This window comes from Hyla sarda, chromosome 4 (assembly GCF_029499605.1).
Source record: "Hyla sarda isolate aHylSar1 chromosome 4, aHylSar1.hap1, whole genome shotgun sequence".
In the NCBI taxonomy this organism is placed as follows: domain Eukaryota; kingdom Metazoa; phylum Chordata; class Amphibia; order Anura; family Hylidae; genus Hyla; species Hyla sarda.
In genome coordinates, this window is record NC_079192.1 from 273,329,250 (window position 1) to 273,355,805 (window position 26,556).

At 43.5% G+C, this 26,556-nt stretch overlaps 1 protein-coding gene across 2 annotated transcripts in view; it reads left to right on the forward strand.

Moving 5' to 3' along the window:
* Nucleotides 1–588: 588 nt before the first annotated feature.
* Nucleotides 589–26,556, forward strand: part of MSRB3 (methionine sulfoxide reductase B3) — a 170,501-nt gene continuing 144,533 nt past the window's right edge. The window contains exon 1 of one of the 2 annotated variants that reach the window (XM_056574267.1): nucleotides 589–965. Coding sequence is in view for 1 of the 2 variants with exons in the window: in XM_056574268.1 (XP_056430243.1) it covers nucleotides 917–965 (49 nt within the window). In the remaining variant the exon portion in view is untranslated. The remainder of the gene's footprint in view (nucleotides 966–26,556) is intronic. The other variant, XM_056574268.1, reaches the window with a different exon arrangement.

The window sequence follows — 26,556 nt, forward strand, 5'->3', positions numbered from 1 at the left end:
ATAAAACCTACATAAATTGGGTATCCTTGTGACTGTATGGACCTACAGAATAAAGATATAGTGTCATTTTTACCAAAATGTGCACTGCGTAGAAACGGAAACCCCCAAAACTTACAAAATGGCGTTTTTTTTTTTTTCACCACACAAGTGTTTTTTTCTGTAGATTTTGGTATAAAATAAGTAATTAGTCATTGCAAAGTACAATTGGTGACACAAAAAACAAGCCCTTATATGGGTCTGTAGGTGCAAAACTGAAAGCGGTATGATTTTTTGGAAGGAGAGGATAAAATAACGAAAGCGCAAAAATGAAAACTTGGCCGGGTCATTAAGGGGTTAATGTTTCTTAACCCCAACCAATGATTATATCCAGGGTATACTGACTGTAAGCATCACCACTCACATACTGGGAGCCACTGGGCAGTGCTGAGCAGTGTGGCATCATTATGTGGGGGTGGGGTGGGGTTACCGGGAAGTCCACAATCATAATGGGGCATTTCAATAGTTTTAAGAAGTCCCGTTTGTAACTTCAGCTCCTGCCCACCCCCCCCCCCCCCCCCAAAAAAAAAAAAATTATGTGTCCGTCCCTGCCACCACCTGGCCAGACATGGCGGCAGCAGTAGGTAGGAGATGGAGACCTGAGCTCCTTGTCCTCCGTGCTGGCACTGGCAGCCTCTCCAGCCTCCTGCTTCTGTGCTGGTTACATGGAGGAGGCGGGTACTGGGCCAAAAAAGAAAAGCCCCAGTGTTGAAGCTTCTTCCAAGGTTCATTCCATGCTCATATTTGGTGCTGGCTGCACAGGAATTTCCCGGCATCCCTCGCACGCCTGTCTGTCACCCTGGCTTGACATTAGAGACACCACAAGGGGAGGGGAGAGGCAGCAAAGTAAAGGTGGACGACACTGACACGGAGCTATCCCATGCGCCTACTGCCGCTCTCCGTCCTCCTGCTCTGCCTCTCTAAAGCAGGTAAGAGCATCCTGCCGGTCCGCCTGCGTTGTGGGGTGGGGGTGGCGGGAGAGCGGGCGCTGCACTTTGTACTGTGCTGTTCTGCTTGTAGCCGTGCACTGTCAGGGGGATGGCGGGCACCGGGACCACACTTGTGTGCTGAAGAGGGGACAAGTAGTGACTCAGCGCCCTGCCCCGCTGCTTAGCTCCCTCACAGGCCGGGACAAGTGCTGGAAGTAAATGACACTGTGATGCCAGCTCCCCGGGGTTGAGGTGGCATGTTCAGCGGCTAGAGAAGTTGTGCTGCGCATTAGTCAGCAGTCAGGCCGGGAGTACATTGTGTTCCATTCATCCCATCAATAATGCATTCCTTCCTGCGACACTTCACTTGTTTCCTTATTATGGCACCTAGTATGTTCATGCCCACTAATACTGGCGTTTCCCCCTTCACAGTCCATAGACACTTCACTTGTTTCCTTATTATGGCACCTAGTATGTTCATGCCCACTAATACTGGCGTGTCACCCTTCACAGTCCATAGACACTTCACTTGTTTCCTTATTATGGCACCTAGTATGTTCATGCCCACTAATACTGGCGTGTCACCCTTCACAGTCCATAGACAATTCACTTGTTTCCTTATTATGGCACCTAGTATGTTCATGGCCACTAATACTGGCGTGTCACCCTTCACAGTCCATAGACACTTCACTTGTTTCCTTATTATGGCACCTAGTATGTTCATGCCCACTAACACTGGCGTGTCACCCTTCACAGTCTATAGACACTTCACTTGTTTCCTTATTATGGCACCTAGTATGTTCATGCCCACTAATACTGGCGTGTCACCCTTCACAGTCCATAGACACTTCACTTGTTTCCTTATTATGGCACCTAGTATGTTCATGCCCACTAATACTGGCGTGTCACCCTTCACAGTCCATAGACACTTCACTTGTTTCCTTATTATGGCACCTAGTATGTTCATGCCCACTAATACTGGCGTGTCACCCTTCACAGTCTATAGACACTTCACTTGTTTCCTTATTATGGCACCTAGTATGCTCATGCCCACTAACACTGGCGTGTCACCCTTCACAGTCTATAGACACTTCACTTGTTTCCTTATTATGGCACCTAGTATGTTCATGCCCACTAATACTGGCGTGTCACCCTTCACAGTCCATAGACACTTCACTTGTTTCCTTATTATGGCACCTAGTATGTTCATGCCCACTAATACTGGCCTGTCACCCTTCACAGTCCATAGACACTTCACTTGTTTCCTTATTATGGCACCTAGTATGTTCATGCCCACTAATACTGGCGTGTCACCCTTCACAGTCTATAGACACTTCACTTGTTTCCTTATTATGACACCTAGTATGTTCATGCCCACTAATACTGGCGTGTCACCCTTCACAGTCCATAGACACTTAACTTGTTTCCTTATTATGGCACCTAGTATGTTCATGCCCACTAATACTGGCGTGTCACCCTTCACAGTCCATAGACACTTCACTTGTTTCCTTATTATGGCACCTAGTATGTTCATGCCCACTAATACTGGCGTGTCACCCTTCACAGTCCATAGACACTTCACTTGTTTCCTTATTATGGCACCTAGTATGTTCATGCCCACTAATACTGGCGTGTCCCCCTTCACAGTCCATAGACACTTCACTTGTTTCCTTATTATGGCACCTAGTATGTTCATGCCCACTAATACTGGCGTGTCCCCCTTCACAGTCCATAGACACTTCACTTGTTTCCTTATTATGGCACCTAGTATGTTCATGCCCACTAACACTGGCGTGTCACCCTTCACAGTCCATAGACACTTCACTTGTTTCCTTATTATGGCACCTAGTATGTTCATGGCCACTAATACTGGCGTGTCACCCTTCACAGTCTATAGACACTTCACTTGTTTCCTTATTATGGCACCTAGTATGTTCATGCCCACTAATACTGGCGTGTCACCCTTCACAGTCCATAGACACTTCACTCGTTTCCTTATTATGGCACCTAGTATGTTCATGCCCACTAACACTGGCGTGTCACCCTTCACAGTCCATAGACACTTCACTTGTTTCCTTATTATGGCACCTAGTATGTTCATGCCCACTAATACTGGCGTGTCACCCTTCACAGTCCATAGACACTTCACTTGTTTCCTTATTATGGCACCTAGTATGTTCATGGCCACTAATACTGGCGTGTCCCCCTTCACAGTCCATAGACACTTCACTTGTTTCCTTATTATGGCACCTAGTATGTTCATGCCCACTAATACTGGCGTGTCACCCTTCACAGTCTATAGACACTTCACTTGTTTCCTTATTATGGCACCTAGTATGTTCATGCCCACTAATACTGGCGTGTCACCCTTCACAGTCCATAGACACTTCACTTGTTTCCTTATTATGGCACCTAGTATGTTCATGCCCACTAATACTGGCGTGTCACCGCTTCACAGTCCATAGACACTTCACTTGTTTCCTTATTATGGCACCTAGTATGTTCATGCCCACTAACACTGGCGTGTCACCGCTTCACAGTCCATAGACACTTCACTTGTTTCCTTATTATGGCACCTAGTATGTTCATGCCCACTAATACTGGCGTGTCACCCTTCACAGTCTATAGACACTTCACTTGTTTCCTTATTATGGCACCTAGTATGTTCATGCCCACTAATACTGGCGTGTCACCCTTCACAGTCTATAGACACTTCACTTGTTTCCTTATTATGGCACCTAGTATGTTCATGCCCACTAACACTGGCGTGTCACCCTTCACAGTCTATAGACACTTCACTTGTTTCCTTATTATGGCACCTAGTATGTTCATGCCCACTAATACTGGCGTGTCACCCTTCACAGTCCATAGACACTTCACTTGTTTCCTTATTATGGCACCTAGTATGTTCATGCCCACTAACACTGGCGTGTCACCCTTCACAGTCCATAGACACTTCACTTGTTTCCTTATTATGGCACCTAGTATGTTCATGGCCACTAATACTGGTGTGTCCCCCTTCACAGTCCATAGACACTTCACTTGTTTCCTTATTATGGCACCTAGTATGTTCATGCCCACTAATACTGGCGTGTCACCCTTCACAGTCTATAGACACTTCACTTGTTTCCTTATTATGGCACCTAGTATGTTCATGCCCACTAACACTGGCGTGTCACCCTTCACAGTCTATAGACACTTCACTTGTTTCCTTATTATGGCACCTAGTATGTTCATGCCCACTAATACTGGCGTGTCACCCTTCACAGTCCATAGACACTTCACTTGTTTCCTTATTATGGCACCTAGTATGTTCATGCCCACTAACACTGGCGTGTCACCCTTCACAGTCCATAGACACTTCACTTGTTTCCTTATTATGGCACCTAGTATGTTCATGGCCACTAATACTGGTGTGTCCCCCTTCACAGTCCATAGACACTTCACTTGTTTCCTTATTATGGCACCTAGTATGTTCATGCCCACTAATACTGGCGTGTCACCGCTTCACAGTCCATAGACACTTCACTTGTTTCCTTATTATGGCACCTAGTATGTTCATGGCCACTAATACTGGCGTGTCACCGCTTCACAGTCCATAGACACTTCACTTGTTTCCTTATTATGGCACCTAGTATGTTCATGCCCACTAATACTGGCGTGTCACCCTTCACAGTCTATAGACACTTCACTTGTTTCCTTATTATGGCACCTAGTATGTTCATGCCCACTAATACTGGCCTGTCACCCTTCACAGTCCATAGACACTTCACTTGTTTCCTTATTATGGCACCTAGTATGTTCATGCCCACTAATACTGGCGTGTCACCCTTCACAGTCCATAGACACTTCACTTGTTTCCTTATTATGGCACCTAGTATGTTCATGCCCACTAACACTGGCGTGTCACCCTTCACAGTCCATAGACACTTCACTTGTTTCCTTATTATGGCACCTAGTATGTTCATGCCCACTAATACTGGCGTGTCACCGCTTCACAGTCCATAGACACTTCACTTGTTTCCTTATTATGGCACCTAGTATGTTCATGCCCACTAACACTGGCGTGTCACCGCTTCACAGTCCATAGACACTTCACTTGTTTCCTTATTATGGCACCTAGTATGTTCATGCCCACTAATACTGGCGTGTCACCCTTCACAGTCTATAGACACTTCACTTGTTTCCTTATTATGGCACCTAGTATGTTCATGCCCACTAATACTGGCGTGTCACCCTTCACAGTCTATAGACACTTCACTTGTTTCCTTATTATGGCACCTAGTATGTTCATGCCCACTAACACTGGCGTGTCACCCTTCACAGTCTATAGACACTTCACTTGTTTCCTTATTATGGCACCTAGTATGTTCATGCCCACTAATACTGGCGTGTCACCCTTCACAGTCCATAGACACTTCACTTGTTTCCTTATTATGGCACCTAGTATGTTCATGCCCACTAACACTGGCGTGTCACCCTTCACAGTCCATAGACACTTCACTTGTTTCCTTATTATGGCACCTAGTATGTTCATGCCCACTAATACTGGCGTGTCACCCTTCACAGTCCATAGACACTTCACTTGTTTCCTTATTATGGCACCTAGTATGTTCATGGCCACTAATACTGGTGTGTCCCCCTTCACAGTCCATAGACACTTCACTTGTTTCCTTATTATGGCACCTAGTATGTTCATGCCCACTAATACTGGCGTGTCACCGCTTCACAGTCCATAGACACTTCACTTGTTTCCTTATTATGGCACCTAGTATGTTCATGGCCACTAATACTGGCGTGTCACCGCTTCACAGTCCATAGACACTTCACTTGTTTCCTTATTATGGCACCTAGTATGTTCATGCCCACTAATACTGGCGTGTCACCCTTCACAGTCTATAGACACTTCACTTGTTTCCTTATTATGGCACCTAGTATGTTCATGCCCACTAATACTGGCGTGTCACCCTTCACAGTCCATAGACACTTCACTTGTTTCCTTATTATGGCACCTAGTATGTTCATGCCCACTAATACTGGCGTGTCACCCTTCACAGTCTATAGACACTTCACTTGTTTCCTTATTATGGCACCTAGTATGCTCATGCCCACTAACACTGGCGTGTCACCCTTCACAGTCTATAGACACTTCACTTGTTTCCTTATTATGGCACCTAGTATGTTCATGCCCACTAATACTGGCCTGTCACCCTTCACAGTCCCTAGACACTTCACTTGTTTCCTTATTATGGCACCTAGTATGTTCATGCCCACTAATACTGGCCTGTCACCCTTCACAGTCCATAGACACTTCACTTGTTTCCTTATTATGGCACCTAGTATGTTCATGCCCACTAATACTGGCCTGTCACCCTTCACAGTCCATAGACACTTCACAACATGCTTAGGACCACAACTCCTATTGGTGACAGTTGCTGGGAGTTGTAGTTTTGCAATAACTGAAAAGATGTTGCTTTGACATCTCCCTAACAATACAGCATCATTGATCCTTGTTTATAGGGAGGACACAGACAGAGTAAAACTTTCATGTAGAGTAGTCAGAACATTAAAGGGATAAGGGGAGATTTATCAAAACCTGTCCAGAGGAAAAGTTGTTGAGTCGCCCATAGCAACCAATCAAATTGCTTCTTTTATTTTTAAGGAGGTCTGTAAAAAATGAAAGAAATGATCTGAAGGTTTTGATAAATCTCCCCCTATAGTCCGGGGGAAAAACTCCTCTTTAGAAACTGGACAGAGGGGAGGTTAGTAAAAAAACAACAAAAAACCCTGTATCTTAAAGGGATATCTATAGCCGGTTCACCATCACTAAACTTAATACACAGGGTTATAGTGCAGGTGAATCACATTAAAATGATGTATAATTTATTCAGTATTAGTCTCCATTGCTAATATGTAAATGTTGTCCTTTTACAATTTTTTTTTTACAAGTATACACAACATCCCTACCTCTGTCCACTCTGATCCTGTCTACTCACCCATCTCACACTCATATGGCCGAAGGTCCATGAATATTCATGAGGTGGGAGGCATATAGTTGCAGAGAACATAGAGGAGAGGATGTGGGTATGACGGATCCCACCTCCTTTGCACAAAGGATGACATTTACATATTTATTGGAGACTAGTAGGTGGGCACTTCCGTTGGTGGTGGTATTCATTGTGGGAAGAAACCGGCATACCCGTCACTCACCAATGATGCTTAAAGAGTACCGGTCATGATCTTCTTAAAGGAGTACTCCAGCGCAACATAACATAACATGTACTCTGGAGAAGTAGGGAGACACCTAATGGCAGCTTTTTTAAAATACAAATATAACATAGAAAACGTCATATATTTTTTTTTTTTAACAAAGTACATTAGAAAGATTTTTTATTTACCATAACGAGTGCAATAGCAAAAATTAGTTTTAATGAGAGTGCCCATTTTAGGCCCCTTTCACACTATAAAATTTTCTGTTTTTAAACATCCGTATGAAGTTCCGTCTGAAAACCAGCTGAAAACGGCAGTAACAAAATCCTATACGTCCGTTAGAAAATCCCATTATAGTCTATGGGATTTTCTAATATCCGTTTTAATTTGTTATTGATAACGGACGTTATTTTGTGACGGAAGATAGTAACGGGAGAAATAGTTTATGCACTATTACTATCTTCCGTCACAAAATAACGTCCGTTATCAATAAAGGGCTATAACGGATTAAAACGGATATTTGAAAATCCCATAGACTATAATGGGATTTTCTAACAGACGTATAGGATTTTGTTACTGCCGTTATCAGATGGAACTTCATACGGATGTTTAAAAACGGAGAATGTTGTAGTGTGAAAGGGGCCTAACGAGTCAATGTTCATTAATCCATGTTTCTAACATCTTTGATGTATCTTTGATGTTGGAAACATGGATTAATAAACTCTGACTGGTTAAGCATCATTGGTATACTCAGTATACTTTACAGTAAGAATTAGATGTTATCTTTATTCTAAGGATCAGTACAATTAGAGTAGTGCCCAATTGAGGTCTGCATTAACCCCTTAAGGACCAGGCCATTTTACACCTTAGGACCAGAGCGTTTTTTGAACATCTGACCACTGTCACTTTAAGCATTAATAACTCTAAGACGCTTTTACCTATCATTCTGATTCCAAGATTGTTTTTTCGTGACATATTCTACTTTATGTTATTGGTAAAATTTTGTCGATACTTGCATCGTTTCTTAGTGAAAAATTCCAAAATTTGATGAAAAAATTGAAAATTTTGCATTTTTCTAACTTTGAAGCTCTCTGCTTGTAAGGAAAATGGATATTCCAAATAATTATTTTTTTTATTCACATATACAATATGTCCACTTTATGTTTGCATCATAAAATTTACGATTTTTTACTTTTGGAAGACACCAGAGGGCTTCAAAGTTCAGCAGCAATTTTCCAATTTTTCACAAAATTTCCAAAATCACAATTTTTCAGGGACCAGTTCAGGTTTGAAGTAGATTTGAAGGGTCTTCATATTAGAAATACCCCATAAATGACCCAATTATAAAAACTGCACCCCCCAAAGTATTCAAAATGACATTCAGTCAGCGTTTTAACCCTTTAGGTGTTTCACAGGAATAGCAGCAAAGTGAAGGAGAAAATTCACAATCTTCATTTTTTACACTTGCATGTTCTTGTAGACCCAATTTTTGAATTTTTACAAGGGGTAAAAGGAGAAAATGTATACTTATATTTGTAGCCCAATTTCTCTCGAGTAAGCACATACCTCATATGTCTATGTAAAGTGTTCGGCGGGCACAGTAGAGGGCTCAGAAGCGAAGGAGCGACGAGGGGATTTTGGAGAGTACGTTTTTCTGAAATGGTTTTTGGGGGGCATGTTGCATTTAGGAAGCCCCTATGGTGCCAGAACAGGAACAAATACCCACATGGCATACCATTTTGGAAACTAGACCCCTTGAGGAACGTAACAAGGAATAAAGTGAGCCTTAATACCCCACAGGTGTTTCACGACTTTTGCATATGTAAAAAAATGTTTTAAAAATGTCACTAAAATGTGTGTTTCCACCCAAATTTCACATGTATGCAAGGGTTAATAGCAGAAAATACCCCCAAAATTTGTAACCCCATCTCTTCTGAGTATGGGGGTACCCCATAAGTTGACCTGAAGTGTACTACGGACGAACTACAATGCTCAGAAGAGAAGGAGTCATATTTGGCTTTTTGAGAGCAAATTTTGCTCGGGGGCATGTCGCATTTAGGAAGCCCCTATGGTGCCAGGACAGCAAAAAATACCCACATGGCATACCATTTTGGAAACTAGACCCCTTGAGGAACGTAACAAGAAATAAAGTGAGCCTTAATACCCCACAGGGGTTTCACGCCTTTTGCATACGTAAAAAAAAAAAAAAAAAATTTCACTAAAATGTGTGTTTCCCCCCCAAATTTCACATTTTTGCAAGGGTTAATAGCAGAAAATACCCCCCAAAATTTGTAACCCCATCTCTTCTGAGTATGAAGGTACCCCATTAATTGACCTGAAGTGCACTACGGGCGAACTACAATGCTCATAAGAGAGGGAGTCATATTTGGCTTTTTGAGAGCAAATTTTGCTAGGGGGGCATGTCGCATTTAGGAAGCCCCTATGGTGCCAGGACAGCAAAATAACCCCCACATGGCATACCATTTTGGAAACTAAACCCCTTGAGGAACGTAACAAGGGGTACAGTGAGCATTTACCCCCCACTGGTGTCTGTCAGATCTTTGGAACAGTGGGCTGTACAAAATTTTTAATTTGCGCAGCCCACTGTTCCAAAGATCTGTCAGACACCAGTGGGGTGTAAATTCTCACTGCACCCCTCATTACATTCCGTGAGGGGTGTAGTTTCCGAAATGGGGTCACATGTGAGGTTTTTTTTTTTTGCGTTTGTCAAAACCGCTGTAACAATCAGCCAGCCCTGTGCAAATCGCCTCAAATGTACATGGTGCACTCTCCCTTCTGGGCCTTGTTGTGCGCCCCAAGAGCACTTTGCGCCCACATATGGGGTATCTCCGTAGTCGGGAGAAATTGCATTACAAATTTTGGGGGGTGTTTTTCCCTTTTACCTCTTGTCAAAATGAAAAGTATGGGGCAACACCAGCATGTTGGTGTAAAAAATTTTTTTTTTTACACTAACATGCTGGTGTAGACCCCAACTTCACCTTTTCATGAGGGGTGAAAGGAGAAAAAGCCCCCCAAAATTTGTTAAGAAATTTCTCCCGAGTACGGCGATACCCCATATGTGACCCTAAACTGTTGCCTTGAAATACGACAGGGCTCCAAAGTGAGAGCGCCATGCGCATTTGAGGCCTAAATTAGGGACTTGCATAGGGGTGGACATTGGGGTATTCTACGCCAGTGATTCCCAAACAGGGTGCCTCCAGCTGTTGCAAAACTCCCAGCATGCCTGGACAGTCAACGGCTGTCCGGCAATACTGGGAGTTGTTGTTTTGCAACAGCTGGAGGCTCCATTTTGGAAACAGTGGCGTACCAGACGTTTTTCATTTTTATTGGGGAGGGGAGGGGGGCTGTGTAGGGGTATGTGTATATGTAGTGTTTTTTACTTTTTATTTTATTTTGTGGTAGTGTAGTGTTTTTAGGGTACAGTCACATGGGCGGGGGATTACAGCGAGTTTGAGCTGCCGCGCAAAATTTGCTGCATCGCAAACTTGCAGCCTGATACTCACTGTAAGCCCCCTGCCCATGTGAATGTACCCTGTACATTCACAGTGGGGGGGGGGGGGGGGGGGGGGGGGGGGGGGGGGGACCTCCAGCTGTTGCAAAACTACAACTCCCAGCATGCACAGTCCATCAGTGCATGCTGGTAGTTATAGTTTTGCAACAGCTGGAGGCACACGGGTTGGGAAACACTGAGTTAGGAAACAGACAATGTTTCCCAACCAGTGTGCCTCCTGTTGTTGCAAAACCACAACTCCCAGCATTCTCAGGCATGCTGGGAGTAGTAGTTCGGCAACATCTTTAGAGCTAGATGTTGCCGAACTACAACTCCCAGCATGCTTGGAGTTGTAGTTTTGCAACATCTGGAGGACTACAGTTTGCAGACCACTAATACAGTGGTTCCCAATCTGTGCCCTTCCAGATGTTGCAAAACTACAACTCGCAGTATGCCAAAACTGTCCAGGCATGCTGGGAGTTGTAGTTCTGCAACATCTGAAGGGCCAGATGTTACAGCACTACAACTCCCAGCATGCCTGGACAGTAAGGGCATGCTGAGGATGTGTAGTTTTGCAACATCTGGAAGGGCACAGTGGTCTCCAAACTGTGGACCTCCAGATGTCGCAAAACTGCAACTCCCAGCATGCCCAGACGCCAAGGGCTGTCTGGGCATGCTGGGAGTTGTAGTTTACAGGGTCCCTTTACAGCAATGCATGTCGCTTTACGGCGACGTGCATTGCTGTAAAGGGCCCGACCGCGGCTGAAGATCTACTCACCTGTCTCCGCCGCCGCCATCTTCATCGTCTGGATCCGGGTCTTCAGGGACGAGGTAAGTACCGGGGCCGGTCCCCAGCACTCCCCCGTCCCCCGCCGCGTCCTCCGGTCTTCCTCCCGTCCTCTCCGGACTTCAAGGGGCCGGGCAGGACGGGAGGAAGTAACCGCCCCCCCTCCTGCGATTGGTCGGTTAACTAACCGACAGATCGCAGGGGATCGGAGGAGGTGGCAGGCTTGCCACCTCGCTCCTAGGCTCCAGCATGGTCCTGGCTGTGTGTGACAGCCGGGATCATGCGAAATTACCGGGCGGTCGGGTCCCAGAGACCCGATCAGCCCGGTATCGCCGCAGATCGCAAGGGCGATTTCCCTTGCGATTTGCGGCGATCGCCGACATGGGGGGCCTACATGGCCCCCCTCGGCGTTTGCCCTGGATGCCTGCTGAAGGATTTCAGCAGGCATCCAGTTCCGATCTCTGCCCGGCGAGCGGCAGAGACCGGAAAATGCCATGACGTTGTGGAACGTCATTGGTCCTTAAAGCCCAGGGTGCCATGACGTTCCACAACGTCATTGGTCCTTAAGAGGTTAAGGGCAATCTGTCACCAGTGTCACCTGCACTAACCTGTCGGTACCGTGCAGGTGACACTGATGACAACCATATTTACCTTTTCCCATTCCATGGCGTAATCTTGGCCGTTAGCTCCAGCTCCAGGCACCCGGCTTGGGGCACGGGCGGAGCTTAGTGATGTCACCTCTGCTGTTCTCTAGCAGCGGGACCCAGCAGGGAGCAGCACTAAGCTCCGCCCATGCTCCAAGTCGGGTGCCCGGAGCTGGAGATAACAGCCAAGATTACCGGAGATCCCCGCCACGGGACAAGGTCAGTACCGTTGTCATCAGTGTCACCTGCACTAACTATTGGGCCAACAGGTTAGTGCAGGTGACACTGCTGACACATTTCCTTTAAGGGGCTAATGGAATAAGTAGTAGTTACTTAGGAATTCTAGGAATTTAATTGACTGACATTTTTCAAGCAATTTGTTACTTCCTGCACATCCATGTTTTTGGGATCAGCAATAAAAAAAATATTAACATCACATTCACTCTTGATTATTATAGTCAGTATTTTGCATTAGTATTTGTAAGCCAAAACCAGGAGTTGGTCCTACAAAGAGAACAACTATAATGGAAAGATCTGCATCTCTCCTGTGTTTTGGATCCACCCCCGGTTTTGGCTTACAGATATTAATGCAAAATACTTATCAAAATTGATACATCTTTTTATCATCACTATTATCTGGACTTTTTGAGGAATTACTACAGAAAGTCTGTGTATAGTCCCAGCCATATAAGGAGAAAACTAGTTTTATTGTTGTAATTTCACAAGAGCTGGAGTGTAACAGGATGAAAGCCATTGGTACAGTCATTTGCCAGCACAGTTGGATCCTAGCTAAAGCTTCTGCACATTTGGCTTGTATATGTTTGGACAGCTTTAGTTTCATATATACCTGTAGGCTGGGTTGTCACTGGTGCATTTTGGTCTGTATTGTGCATCAGCATTTGTTGTATGTGTCGGGAAGTTTCACATGACAAACATCTCCATAGCCCTTGTCTCCCAGGTGGTTTATGTCATTGGTTATGTTTATTTGCTGGCAGGAGTACCGTATATTCCGGCGTATAAGACGACTTGGCATATAAGACGACCCCCAACTTTTACAGTTAAAATATAGAGTTTGGGATATACTCGCCATATAAGACTACCCCTCCTACTGCGATGTACGGTACCTTGTAGTTCCCCCCACATTAGGTAGGCATCATGTTCCCCCACATTAGGTAGGCAGTATAGTTCCCCCAACATTAGGTAGGCAGTATAGTTCCTCCCCAAATTAGGTAGGCAGTATAGTTCCCCCACATTAGGTTGCCAGCTCCCCCACATTAGGTCGGCAGTTCCCCCACATTAGGTCGGCAGTTCCCCCACATTAGGTCGGCAGTTCCCCCACAATAGTAGGCAGCTCCCCCACAATAGGTCGGGAGTTACCCCACATTAGGTCAGCAGTTACCCCACATTAGTAGGCAGCTCTCCCACATTAGTAGCAGTTCCCCCACAATAGTAGGCAGCTCCCCCACATTTGTAGACAGCTCCCCCCACATTAGGTCAGCAGTTCCCCCACAATAGTAGGCAGCTCCCCCCACATTTCTAGGCAATTCCTCCACATTAGGTCAGCATTCCCCCCACAATAGTAGGCAGCTCCCCCCACATTTGTAGGCAGCTCCCCCCACATTTGTAGGCAGCTCCCCCCACAATAGTAGGCAGCTCCCCCCACATTTGTAGGCAGCTCCCCCCACATTTGTAGGCAGCTCCCCCCACAATAGTAGGCAGCTCCCTTCACATTAGATTGGCAGCTCCCCCCAACAGACATACAGCTTCAAGCCATATACAGTGTATGGCTGGAGGCTGTATGTCTGTACTGGTCTGCCCCCACAGTGATCCGGTCACCGCTCCTCCGGCCCGGGTCACCATCTACTGCTATGGCCTATGGACCATAGCAGTAGGTGCCGTGACCGGGGAGCGGTGACAGGATCACTTAGATAGCTCGGCCGGTCACTCACCAGGCCCCGGTTGGCGCGCATCCTCCTGCGGTCCTCCTGGTCCTGCGGTCCTCTGCCTCTATGGTTGTAGGCACGTGACGTCACTGACGTCCCGTGCGTACAACCATAGAGATGGAGGACCGTACCGCAGGAGGACCGAAGGAGGATCGCAGGAGGACGCCAGGGAATGGTAAGTGACCGGCGGACATCCTTAGGTCCCGAAAAGATTTTTAGGGACACAGGGATGTCCGTCATAGGAATACCTATGATTATCTGCCCGGGCCGGCTCCCGTGTGTGGCTGCAGGTGGGGGCCGGCCAGAGCAGTTAAAAACTAATACTGTATACTAAAAACCAGGGGGCCTCCAGCTGTTGTAAAAGTACAACTCCCAGCATGCCCGGACAGCCTTTGCCGTGCTGGGAGTTGTAGTTTCACTAAAGCTGGAGGCACCCTGGTTTTTAGTATACAGTATTAGTTTTTACTTGCTCTGGCTGGCCCCCACCTGCAGCCACACACGGGAGCCGGCCCGGGCAGATAATCAGAAGTTTTCCTATCCTGGACCTCAATACCCGGCGTATAAGACGAGAAGAAAATTCGGGGTTAAAAAGTCATCTTATACGCCGAGATATACGGTAGCTCGTATCTCTGCATCATTTAATAATTCTTTTATGGGAGCTCAACATGGACCAGAAAGACCCCAAAACCGAGAATACTGTGTTGCACACTACCCTATGTGCCAAATTGGACTAGAAAATAAAAATATATTGGAACAGTCCTACTAGGTAATGGGAAGAATAGAGATAGTAAAAAATGGGATGGAGATAGAAAATTAAATGTGAGAATAATATATAACTATGTATACTATTTATTAATACAATCTATAGAATTAATAAATAGTTATATACGTTTTTCAATTCTCACATTTAATTTTCTATCTCCATTCCCATTTTTGACTATCTCTATTCTTCCCATTACCTAGTAGGACTGTTCCAATATATTTTTATTCTCTTTTATATTTCAATTCTCAGAACCATATGAGGGCTTGTTTTTTCCAGGACCAATTGTAATTTGTAATGACACCTTTCAAATTGAAAGAAAACCCTGCAGTTTTGCAAATTCTTTAAAAATTATTATTTTTTTTTTATTACAAAGTGGACTTTACAGTAAAACTAATTTGTTATTTTTATTCTGTGGGTATGATTGCAACAACATCCATACAGTATTTTTTTTAATCTTTTTTTATTTTTTAGTGTTGTACTACTTTTAAATAAAGCCAAGTGTGCTGAAAATCACCCTATTCTGACCCCTATACCTTAGGGGCTATTTTAGGGCTCTTTTTGTGGCATGATTTGTAGTTTATATTGGTACCATTTTGGTTTAGATGGAACTTTTTGATCACTTTTTATAAAAAAAAGATGTCTTAAATATAAGGTGACCAAAAATTCTATTTAAAATTATTTTTTTCGTTTACGTCCTTCATTATATGAGATCAATAAAGTTATCAATGTGATCAATCTGCACCAAGTGCACGGACTGGAAATCTTCCAAACGTGCAATAGAAAAATAGTGTTTCCAGCAATCAAATTTGAACATCAAGTTTGTATGTTTTAAAATTCCATCAGATCCACTGACATAAGACAATACCTAAATATAGGAGAAATGCGCGAATAGATAATTACTGGGGTCTGACCTCTTATTGAAAAAAAGTGAAAATGTGAAAAGAGCCCTATACTTTTTCTCTGTGTTTGTTTCATTGCTGGTTATTGCTTTATTGCCCAAAAACTGCTGTGTGAATAAGGTCCTAATAGGCAGGGTTCACACTTGATGTTGGGGCTTCTTTAGGAAATATACTAATGACCTATTTTATGGGAAATTTATTGCATGGCACATTACATTTGTTAAAGGGGTACTCCGGCCCTAAGACATCTTATCTCCTATCCAAAAGATAGGGGATAAGATGTCTGATCGCAGGGTAGGGATCGACCGATATTGATTTTTTAGGGCCGATACTGATAATCTGTCAACTTTGAGGCCGATAGCTTATATCGATATTCCGGTATAAGTTATCGGCTATTTCTCCCCGCTTTTGCGGGGCCAGAGACCGCCACCACCCGCTTCCGCTTCTGAGTCCAACCACCCCATTGCCTCCCCCATCCCCAGTTTTATAATGACCTGTTCTCGGGGTCCACGCTACTTCTGGCTCCGGCAGTGTCCTGAGCTGTCACTGTGCGCACTGACGGTGACGTTGTGTTGAGGACGTCACTCGTCATTGCGCAGCGCACAGCAATAGCGCAGGACGCCGCAGGAGCCAGAAGTAGCGCAGACCCCGGGAACAGGTAATTATAAAACCAGGGATGGGGGAGGCAATGGGGCAGCGGCGGCGGTCTCTGGCCGGGGGGGCGGGGCATTATCGGCATAATTGCCGATACCGATAACATCCAAAATCGTGACCATCAGCTGAGTAAAAAAAAAAAGTGAAAACCCCCTCCCCCAATAAAAACGTAAATTGTCCCATTTTCCCTATTTCACCCCCAAAAAGTGTAAAAAAATATTTTATATACATATTTGGCATCGCCCCGTGCGTAAATATAATGATACCGTACAGTGAATGGCGTGAACGTAAAAAAAAAAAAAAGTCCAAAATAGCTGCTTTTTTTTATAACATTTTATTCAAAAAATTTTTTATAAAAAATATATTCAAAGTTTTATACAAACAAATATGGTATCAATAAAAAGTACAGATCACCGCGGAAAAAATTAGCCCTCATACTGCCGCTTATAGGGAAAAATGAAAAAGTTATAGGTCTTCAAAATAGGGGGATTTTAAACGTACTAATTTGGTTAAAAAGTTAGCGATTTTTTTTAAGTGCAACAGTAATAGAAAAGTATCTTATCATGCGTATCATTTTAATCGTATTGATCCAAAGAATATAGAAAATTTTTACCGTAAATTGTATGGCGTGAAAACAAAACCTTCCAAAATTAGCAAAATTGCGGTTTTCTTTTTAATTTCCCACACACAAATAGTATTTTTTTGGTTGCGCCATACATTTTATGGTAAAGTGAGTGATGGCATTACAACGGACAACTGGTCGCGCAAAAAACAAGCCCTCGTACTCGTCTATGGATGAAAATATAAAAGAGTAATGATTTTTTGAAGGCGAAGAGGAAAAAACGAAAATGTAAAAATAAAATTGTCTGAGTCCTTAAGGCTCAAATGAGCTGAGTCCTTAAGGGGTTAATAATGGTAGTGAATAATAGGTGACGGGTGCTATTACACAGACTATAAACTGTATAATCCTGCCCCTCAGCCGATATTTACTCCTATTATTAAATTTAAGTCCACGCCCATCTGACTGATTCCCTGAATTGTCAGAAAAACTATAAACCCTCATATCTCAGGAATTAATAGTGCATACCAAGAAACTGTTGAAAGGTGTGTGATCAGGATTTCCTAAATTAAATCTCAAATTTTTTGTGGGGAGGGGGATTGGCCACATGTTCTAATTAAAGCTGGTTCCACAAAACCTACTTGGGGAATAAATCCCCTCAGGATTAACCCTGACTAGAAATCCCCCATAAAAATTAACTTTTAATTGTACTCATTAAAATAGTGTCCAAACTAGAAAGTTGCACATCTATTGCTTCTAATTAGCAGTGGTGTTTAAAATTATCAGTACTGTATCCAGTTAATTCCTATAATATCATACAAATGTCTGCCGTGCAGACTAATGGTTTATCGTTACTGTCTAGTGTACCACGGTGCCGTGCTGCAGCTTGGGCACTCGGTGTACTAACTAGAAAAGGTATCTGGTACAGTCTGTGATTAAAACATTAATCCTCTCTTCTAAACGTTTTCGCCATTCTGAATGGCTTTCTCAAAGAAATGAGGCATACTCATTTCTTTGAGAAAGCCATTCAGAATGGCGAAAACGTTTAGAAGAGAGGATTAATGTTTTAATCACAGACTGTACCAGATACCTTTTCTAGTTAGTACACCGAGTGCCCAAGCTGCAGCACGGCACCGTGGTACACTAGACAGTAACGATAAACCATTAGTCTGCACGGCAGACATTTGTATGATATTATAGGAATTAACTGGATACAGTACTGATAATTTTAAACACCACTGCTAATTAGAAGCAATAGATGTGCAACTTTCTAGTTTGGACACTATTTTAATGAGTACAATTAAAAGTTAATTTTTATGGGGGATTTCTAGTCAGGGTTAATCCTGAGGGGATTTATTCCCCAAGTAGGTTTTGTGGAACTTAAATTGGCCCAGAAACCCCTAGGGGATTTATTTTGTGGCACCTAATTAAAGCTGAGCACCTATGTCCATTATGGCTTTATTCTGCTAATAACGTAGGTTAAATTTCAATCAGAGCAAACAGGGATCTTGGTAAACAAACTATATTACAAAAAGGTAGAGCTTTTCATTATACAGTAAATTATGTTACTTTTTTTTTTCTGAAACCATAAAACCCTTTGTGTTTGTACATCATTCCCTACAGAGTCCCAAATCACAATACATTGATAGTTATGATGGTGTCTTACTGGAATTCTTCCTTTTAAAGTGTGCCTCCTGTGTCAGAAAGCTTTTGGCTAAGTTTCTACTTGTTTTTTTGTCAATGTCGTGCGTCTGGCGTTTTTTCATTTGTGTGGAAATTGCACCTTGGCAGTTTTTTTTTTTGGAACCCAAAATTTGTTGGGTACCAAAAAAAAAAAAAAAAAAAAAAAAAAAAGGATGCAGTAGTGATGGAAAAAAAAAGGATGCAGTAGTGATGGAAAAAATTTATTTAACAAAATTTATATATTTTATAACAACATTTTAATTAATCGTTAATAAAGTGTGTGTTTCACTTTTCTATTTTTTACATTGTTTAGGTAGTACTACTACTACTTAAAGCATTGAACAGACTGTTTGTTCCATGATGGGAGTAGTAGTACCTGTACTAATAGACATATTGCCCCAGGTGTCAGTTCTGACACCCGATGCGATCGTCCATAATATAGCAGAGATGCGGCTGTATTCAGCGCTCACATCTCTGCTCTATACTCCAGCCAGTGATGTGAATAGAAAATCACTCATTCATATTTTCCACCCAGAGTGGGGATTGGCCGGATGTTTGTAGCCAATCACCGCTCTCAGAGGGAAATATGAATGAGTAAGTGGCAGGAGTACAGAGCAGAGATGCGAGCGCAGGAGAAAGCCGCTCCATCTCTGCTATAGATAGGACGATCACAGTGGGTGTCAGTAGTGATACCTGCTGTGATCTGTTCTTACCTGCAGGTACTACTACTCCCAACATGGAGCACACTCTGCTCCATGCTGGGAGCTGTAGTATCTGCATTAATAGACAGATCGCAGCGAGTGTGACTTCTGACACTCGCTGCGATCTGTCTATTAATGCAGGTAGTACAGCTCCCAGCATGGAGCAGAGTGTGCTCCATGTTGGGAGTAGTAGTACCTGCAGTTAAGGAAAGATCACAGCGAATGTCACTCCTGACACCCGCTGTGATTCTCCTGTATAATATATAGGTGCGGCTGCTCTTCTATGGTCCCCTGCACTGACGTATATCTACACATATTCATATTTCCCACAGAGAGCTGTGATTGTCTGGAACCATCTGGCCAATCACAGCTCTCTGTGGGAAATATGAATAGTTGTATATATACGGCATTGCAGGGACCATAGAAGAGCGGCCGCCGCATCTATATATTATACAGAAGGATCGCAACGAGCGATCTGTCTATTAGTACAGGTACTACTACTCCCATCATGGAACAGTGTGTTCCATGCTGGGAGTAGTAGTACTGCCTAAACAAAATAAAGAAAAAAAGTGAAAAACACACACACACTACATTTTTATTATTGTCGGCTATATTTTTAGGTCTCCACCTGCCCACATTAATTGATCCCTGTTTTAAACATTTATAACATTTTTGTTATATAATTTTTTCCTTCACTACTGTATCTTTTTTTATAATTTTTTTAAAATGGTACACTACGAAATTTTATTTAAAAAGGTATCTCCATAACTTTTTTGGATCGCTAAAGTCCAAAAAAGAATAAAAACCGCCTACAAAAATGGCAAAGTTAAAACCCACATATAATTTTTCTTGGCGTTTTTTCACTCTCATAGACTTCTATGGGAAAAAAACACCACGATTTTGGCTAAAAAATCACCAGTGGCTCAACATGCTGGGATTCTGAAAAATGCCAAAAAGAGTGAAAAAACGCCAAAAGGATTAAAAAGTGAAAAACACTAAGTGGAATATGAATTTAGCAATTTCTCATTGATTTACAGCTAACATCTGGTCGAAAAAATGCCATGTAACAGAATTGGCGTTTTTCTTGGCGTTTCCCCCCCCAAAAAAACAAGTAGAAAAGGTCTGGGTGTTAGGACCCTCACAATTACTGAAACAAAGAGGCAGAATTGCCCACCTGAGCATTGCATCCCTTTCAGCTGTGTTCAGCTCTGCTTTATGTTCCTTGGGGCTTCAGGATCAACAGTGCATGGACTCTACTTTCTGTGATACTGTATGTATGTGCTTGGGTTTTTGGCTTTCCAAGAAGAGCAGAGCTGATCATGGAAGAAGGGGTGCAATGCTAAAGCTGGAGATATTCTTTAAAGGGGTACTACCGTGCTGACAACTTATCCCCTATCTAAAGGATAGGGGATAAGTAGCCTGATCGTGCGGGGCCCCCCGCAATCTCACACGCAGCCCCCCTCTCTCATACGCTCCGGGGCTGATGACGGGGCCGGTGATCGTGAAGTCACAGCTCCGCATCCCCCCCCCCGTGTGACATCATGCTCCGCCCCCTCAATGCAAGTCTATGGCAGGGGCGAGACAGCTGTCTCGCCCCCTGCCATAGACTTACATTGAGGGGGGCAGAGCGTGACGTCACGATACTCCGGCCCCGTGATTGGCAGGCATCAGACCGCTTCGGGGCCTGATGAGAGCTGGGTGCTGCTTGCGAGATCGCGGGGGGCCCCAGCTTGATCAGGCAACTTTTCCCCTATCCTTTGGATAGGGGATACGTTGTCAGCATGGTAGTACCCCTTTAAGAGGAAGACAAAGCCATACCATATGAGAATATAAACATCATAGAGAGGTATCTTCTGCTTGAGAACCTGCCTATGAGCCAGAGTAGGGAAAAGCTCTTCCTGTTCTGTCCAAGTTTTGTATGGTCAACCATTCACTGGAACGAACGACCAGCATGTAATGCTACATTTATCATGTAGCTGCAGCATAAATGTGTCAGTCAATTCCTGCATTATAGCTGATTTCATGGTTCTTAGTTGCTATTGGAGCCACTTGACTTGTTGGCTGGCACTGTCTTAGTAGCTAAGTTGATTCTGTTTAATGCAGCGATGTGCTGCACTGTATCTTGGGAGAGGGATTTTCCAATGTCACGCCCCCTCCCATAGGCTTACATTGAGGGGGCGGGGCGTGACATCACACAGGGGCGGAGCCGTGACGTCACTATGCCCCATCCCCGTGATCGCCAGTAATCAGACTGATTGTAATCAGGGCTGATTGTAAAGGGGTGCAGCGTGGAAGATCACGGGGTCCCCAGATCAGGCATCTTATCCTTTGGATAGGGGATAAGATGTCTTAGCGCCGGAGTACCCCTTTAAAGATGTGTGGAAGAAAGGAAAATGAAAGGTTTGAGTGAGGTAAGGGAGGAGTTTGATATGGGAGAAGGTATGTGGTTGCAATTTGAGATCTTAAAAATCGCTATGGCCAGATCACTTAACCCCTTAAGGACCCAGCCATTTTACACCTAAGGACCAGAGCGTTTTTTGCACATCTGACCACTGTCACTTTAAACATTAATAACTCTCAAATGCTTTTAGTTATCATTCTGATTCCGAGATTGTTTTTTCGTGACTTATTCTACTTTAACATAGTGGTAACATTTTGTGGTAACTTGCATCCTTTCTTGGTGAAAAATCCCAAAATTTGATGAAAAATTTCCAAATTTTGCATTTTCTAACTTTTAAGCTCTCTGCTTATAAGGAAAATGGATATTCCCCCAAAAAAATTTTTGATTCACATATACAATATGTCTACTTTATGTTTGCATCATAAAATTGACGTGTTTTTACTTTTGGAAGACACCAGAGGGCTTCAAAGTTCAGCAGCAATTTTGAAATTTTTCACAAAATTTTCAAACTCACTATTTTTCAGGGACCAGTTCAGGTTTGAAGTGGATTTGAAGGGTCTTCATCAGAAATACCCCACAAATAACCCCATTATAAAAACTGCACCCCCAAGGTATTCAAAATGACATTCAGTCAGCATTTTAACCCTTTAGGTGTTTCTCAGGAATAGCAGCAAAGTGAAGGAGAAAATTATTTTCTTACACTTACATGTTCTTGTGGACCCAATTTTTGAATTTTTACAAGGGGTAAAAGGAGATTTATACTTATATTTGTATCCCAATTTCTCTTGAGTAAGCACATACCTCATATGTCTATGTAAATTGTTCGGCGGGCTCCGAAGTGAAGGAGCGACAAGGGGATTTTTGGAGAGTACGTTTTTCTGAAATGGTTTTTGGGGGGGGCATGTTGCATTTAGGAAGCCCCTATGGTGCCAGAACAGAAAAAAAAAAACACATGGCATATTTTTTGGGAAACTAGACCCCTTAAATCCTTGTTACGTTCTTCAAGTATGCCTTAATACCCCACAGGTGTTTCACGACTTTTGCATATGTAAAAAAAAAATATTTTTTTCCCACTAAAATGTGTGTTTTCCCCCAAATTTCACATTTTTGCAAGGGTTAATAGCAGAAAATACCCCCCAAAATTTGTAACCCCATCTCTTCTGAGTATGGAGGTACCCCAAAAGTTGACCTGAAGTGCACTACGGGCGAACTACAATGCTCAGAAGAGGAGTCCTATTTGGCTTTTTGAGAGCAAATTTTGCTCGGGGGGCATGTCGCATTTAGGAAGCCCCTATGGTGCAAGGACAGCAAAATAACCCCCACATGGCATACCATTTTGGAAACTAGACCCCTTGAGGAACGTAACAAGGGGTACAGTGAGCATTTACCCCCTACTGGTGTCTGTCAGATCTTTGGAACAGTGGGCTGTACAAAATTTTTTATTTGCACAGCCCACTGTTCCAAAGATCTGTCAGACACCAGTGGGGTGTAAATTCTCACTGCACCCCTAATTGCATTCCGTGAGGGGTTTAGTTTCCGAAATGGGGTCACATGTGGGGTTTTTTTTTTTTTTTTGCTTTTGTCAAAACCGCTGTAACAATCAGCCACCCCTGTGCAAATCACCTCAAATGTACATGGTGCACTTTCCCTTCTGGGCCTTGTTGTGCACCCCCCAGAGCACTTTGCGCCCACATATGGGGTATCTCTGTAGTCGGGAGAAATTGCATTACAAATTTTGGGGGGCTTTTTCCCCCTTTTACCTCTTGTCAAATTGAAAAGTATAGGGCAATACCAGCATGTTAGTGTAAAAAATTTATTTTTTTACACTAACATGATGGTGTAGACCCCAACTTCACCTTTTCATAAGGTGTGAAAGGAGAAAAAGCCCCACAAAATTTGTTAGGCAATTTCTCCCAAGTACGGCGATACCCCATATGTGGCCCTAAACTGTTGCCTTGAAATACGACAGGGCTCCAAAGTGAGAGCGCCATGTGCATTTGAGGCCTGAATTAGGGATTTGCATAGGGTGGACGTAGGGGTATTCTACCCCAGTGATTCCCAAACAGGGTGCCTCCAGCTGTTGCAAAACTCCCAGCATGCTTGGACAGTCAACGGCTGTCCGGCAATACTGGGAGTTGTTGTTTTGCAACAGCTGGAGGCTCCATTTTGGAAACAGTGGCGTACCAGACGTTTTTCATTTTTATTGGGGAGGGGGGCTGTGTAGGGGTATGTGTATATGTAGTGTTTTTTACTTTTTATTTTATTTTGTGTTAGTGTAGTGTAGTGTTTTAGGGTACAGTCACACGGGCGGGGGATTACAGCGAGTTTCCCGCTGCGAGTTTGAGCTGCCGTGCAAAATTTGCTGCATCGCAAACTTGCAGCCTCACTGTAAGCCCCCTGCCCATGTGAATGTACCCTGTACTGCCACCTCGCTCCTATACTTCAGCATGGTCCTGGCTGTCTGTGACAACCGGGATCATGCAAAATTACCAGGCGGTCGGGTCCCAGAGACCCGATCAGCCCGGTAACACCGCAGATCGCAGGGGCGATTTCCCTCGTGATTTGCGACGATCGCCGACATGGCCCCCCTCGGCGTTTGCCCTTGATGCCTGCTGAAGCATTTCAACAGGCATCCGCTTCCGATCTCTGCCTGGTGCGCGGCAGGGACTGGAAAACGCCAGGATGTCCGGGGACGTCCTTGGTCCTTAAAGCCCAGGGTTCCAGGACGTCCCCGGACGTCCTTGGTCCTTAAGGGGTTAAAGAAGGGAACAGGAAAATACTAAAGTTTTAAGATAGAGCAGAAGAAAGACAGCATGAAGGAGAGGCCTCTTGTGCAGGTTATCAACCAGGAAGCCAACCCAGGTAAAGATACAAGGAACTTCCTTGAAGTTTTAAGATAAATATATCTTAATTATGTGTTTCGGGCTCTTCCTCCTTCATCAGATACCGTGCTTAATATGATGAAAGGGGAAGGAGCCTAAAACTCTTTTATGAACTGTATGTATTAAATCTTTAAAAAAGAATCACCAAGTAGGAATTCCACAGTTGTCTCTGTGTTGTATTCTGTGGCAGTGTTGGTTATAGGGATCGACCGATTATTGGTTTGGCCGATATTATCGGCCGATATTCACGATTTTGGATGTTATCGGTATTGGCAATTACCTTGACGATATGCCGATAATGATAGAAATACCCCACAAATGACCCCATTTTAAAAAACTGCACCCCTCAAAGTATTCAAAATGACATTCAGTAAGTGTGTTAACCCTTTAGGTGTTTCACAGGAATAACAGTAAAATAAAGGAAAAAATTCTAAATCTTAATTTTTTACACTCGCATGTTCTTGAAGACCCAGTTTTTTATTTTTACACGAGGTAAAAGGAGAAAAAGGCACTCAAAACTTTTAACCCAATTTCTCTTGAGTAAGGAAATACCTCATATGTGTAGGTCAAGTGTTCGGCGGGCGCAGTAGAGGGCTCAGAAGGGAAGGAGCGACAATGGGATTTTGGAGAGTGAGTTTTTCTGAAATTATTTTTGGGGGGCATGTCATATTTAGGAAGCCCCTATGGTGCTGAACAGCAGAAAAAAACCCACATGGCATACCATTTTGGAGTCCAGTGAGCCTTAACACCCCACAGGTGTTTGATGACTTTTCGTTAAATTCGGATGTGTAAATGCAAAAAAAATTTTTTTTCACTAAAGTGCAGTTTTTCCCACAAATTTACCATTTTTATAAAGGGTAATGGGAGTATGGAAATACCCCATGTTAGGATGTAAAATGCTCTGCGGAAAGTAAATTTGTCTTTTGGAAAGTAAATTTTGCTGAAATGGTTTTTGGGGGGCATGTCCCATTTAGGAAGCCCCTATGGTGCCAGAAGAGCAAAAAAAAAAAAAAAACACATGGCATACTATTTTGGAAACTACACCCCTCAAGGAACATAACAAGGGATATAGTGAGCCTTAACACCTCACAAGTATTTCACAGCTTTTTGTTAAAGTTGGATGTGTAAAAAAAAATAAAAAAAATGTTTTCACTAAAATGCTGGTTTTTCCCCAAATTTTTCATTTTTACAAGGGGTAATAGGAGAAAATTACCCCCAAATTTTTTTAATTTTCCCATCCAACTTTAATGAAAATTCGTCAAACATCTGTGGGGTCTTAAGGCTCACTATACCCCTTGTTACGTTCCGTGAGGGGTGTAGTTTCCAAAATGGGGTCACATGTGGGTATTTATTTTTTTGCGTTTATGTCAGAACCGCTGTAAAATCAGCCACCCCTGTGCGAATCACCAATTTAGGCCTCAAATGTACATAGTGCACTCTCCTGAGCCTTGTTGTGCACCCGCAGAGCATTTTGCATTCACATATGGGGTATTTCCTTACTCAGAAGAAATTGCGGTACAAATTTTGGGGGTCTTTTTTTCCTTTTACCTCTTGTGAAAATAAAAAGTAAAGGGCAACACCAGCATGTTAGTGTAAAATTTTTAATTTTTTTTTACACTAACAGGCTGGTGTAGACCCCAACTTTTCCTTTTCATAAGGGTTAAAAGGAGAAAAAGCCCTCCAAAATATGAAGTGTAATTTCTCCCGAGTACGGAAATACCGTATACTGTTTCCTGGAAATACAACAGGGCTCTGAAGTGAGAGAGGGCCATACGCATTTGAGGACTAAATTAGGGATTACATAGGGGTGGACATAGGGGTACTCTACGCCAGTGATTCCCAAACAGGGTGCCTCCAGCTGTTGCTAAACTCCCAGCATGCCTGGACAGTCAGTGGCTGTCCGGAAATGCTGGGAGTTGTTGTTTTGCAACAGCTGGAGGCTCCGTTTTGGAAA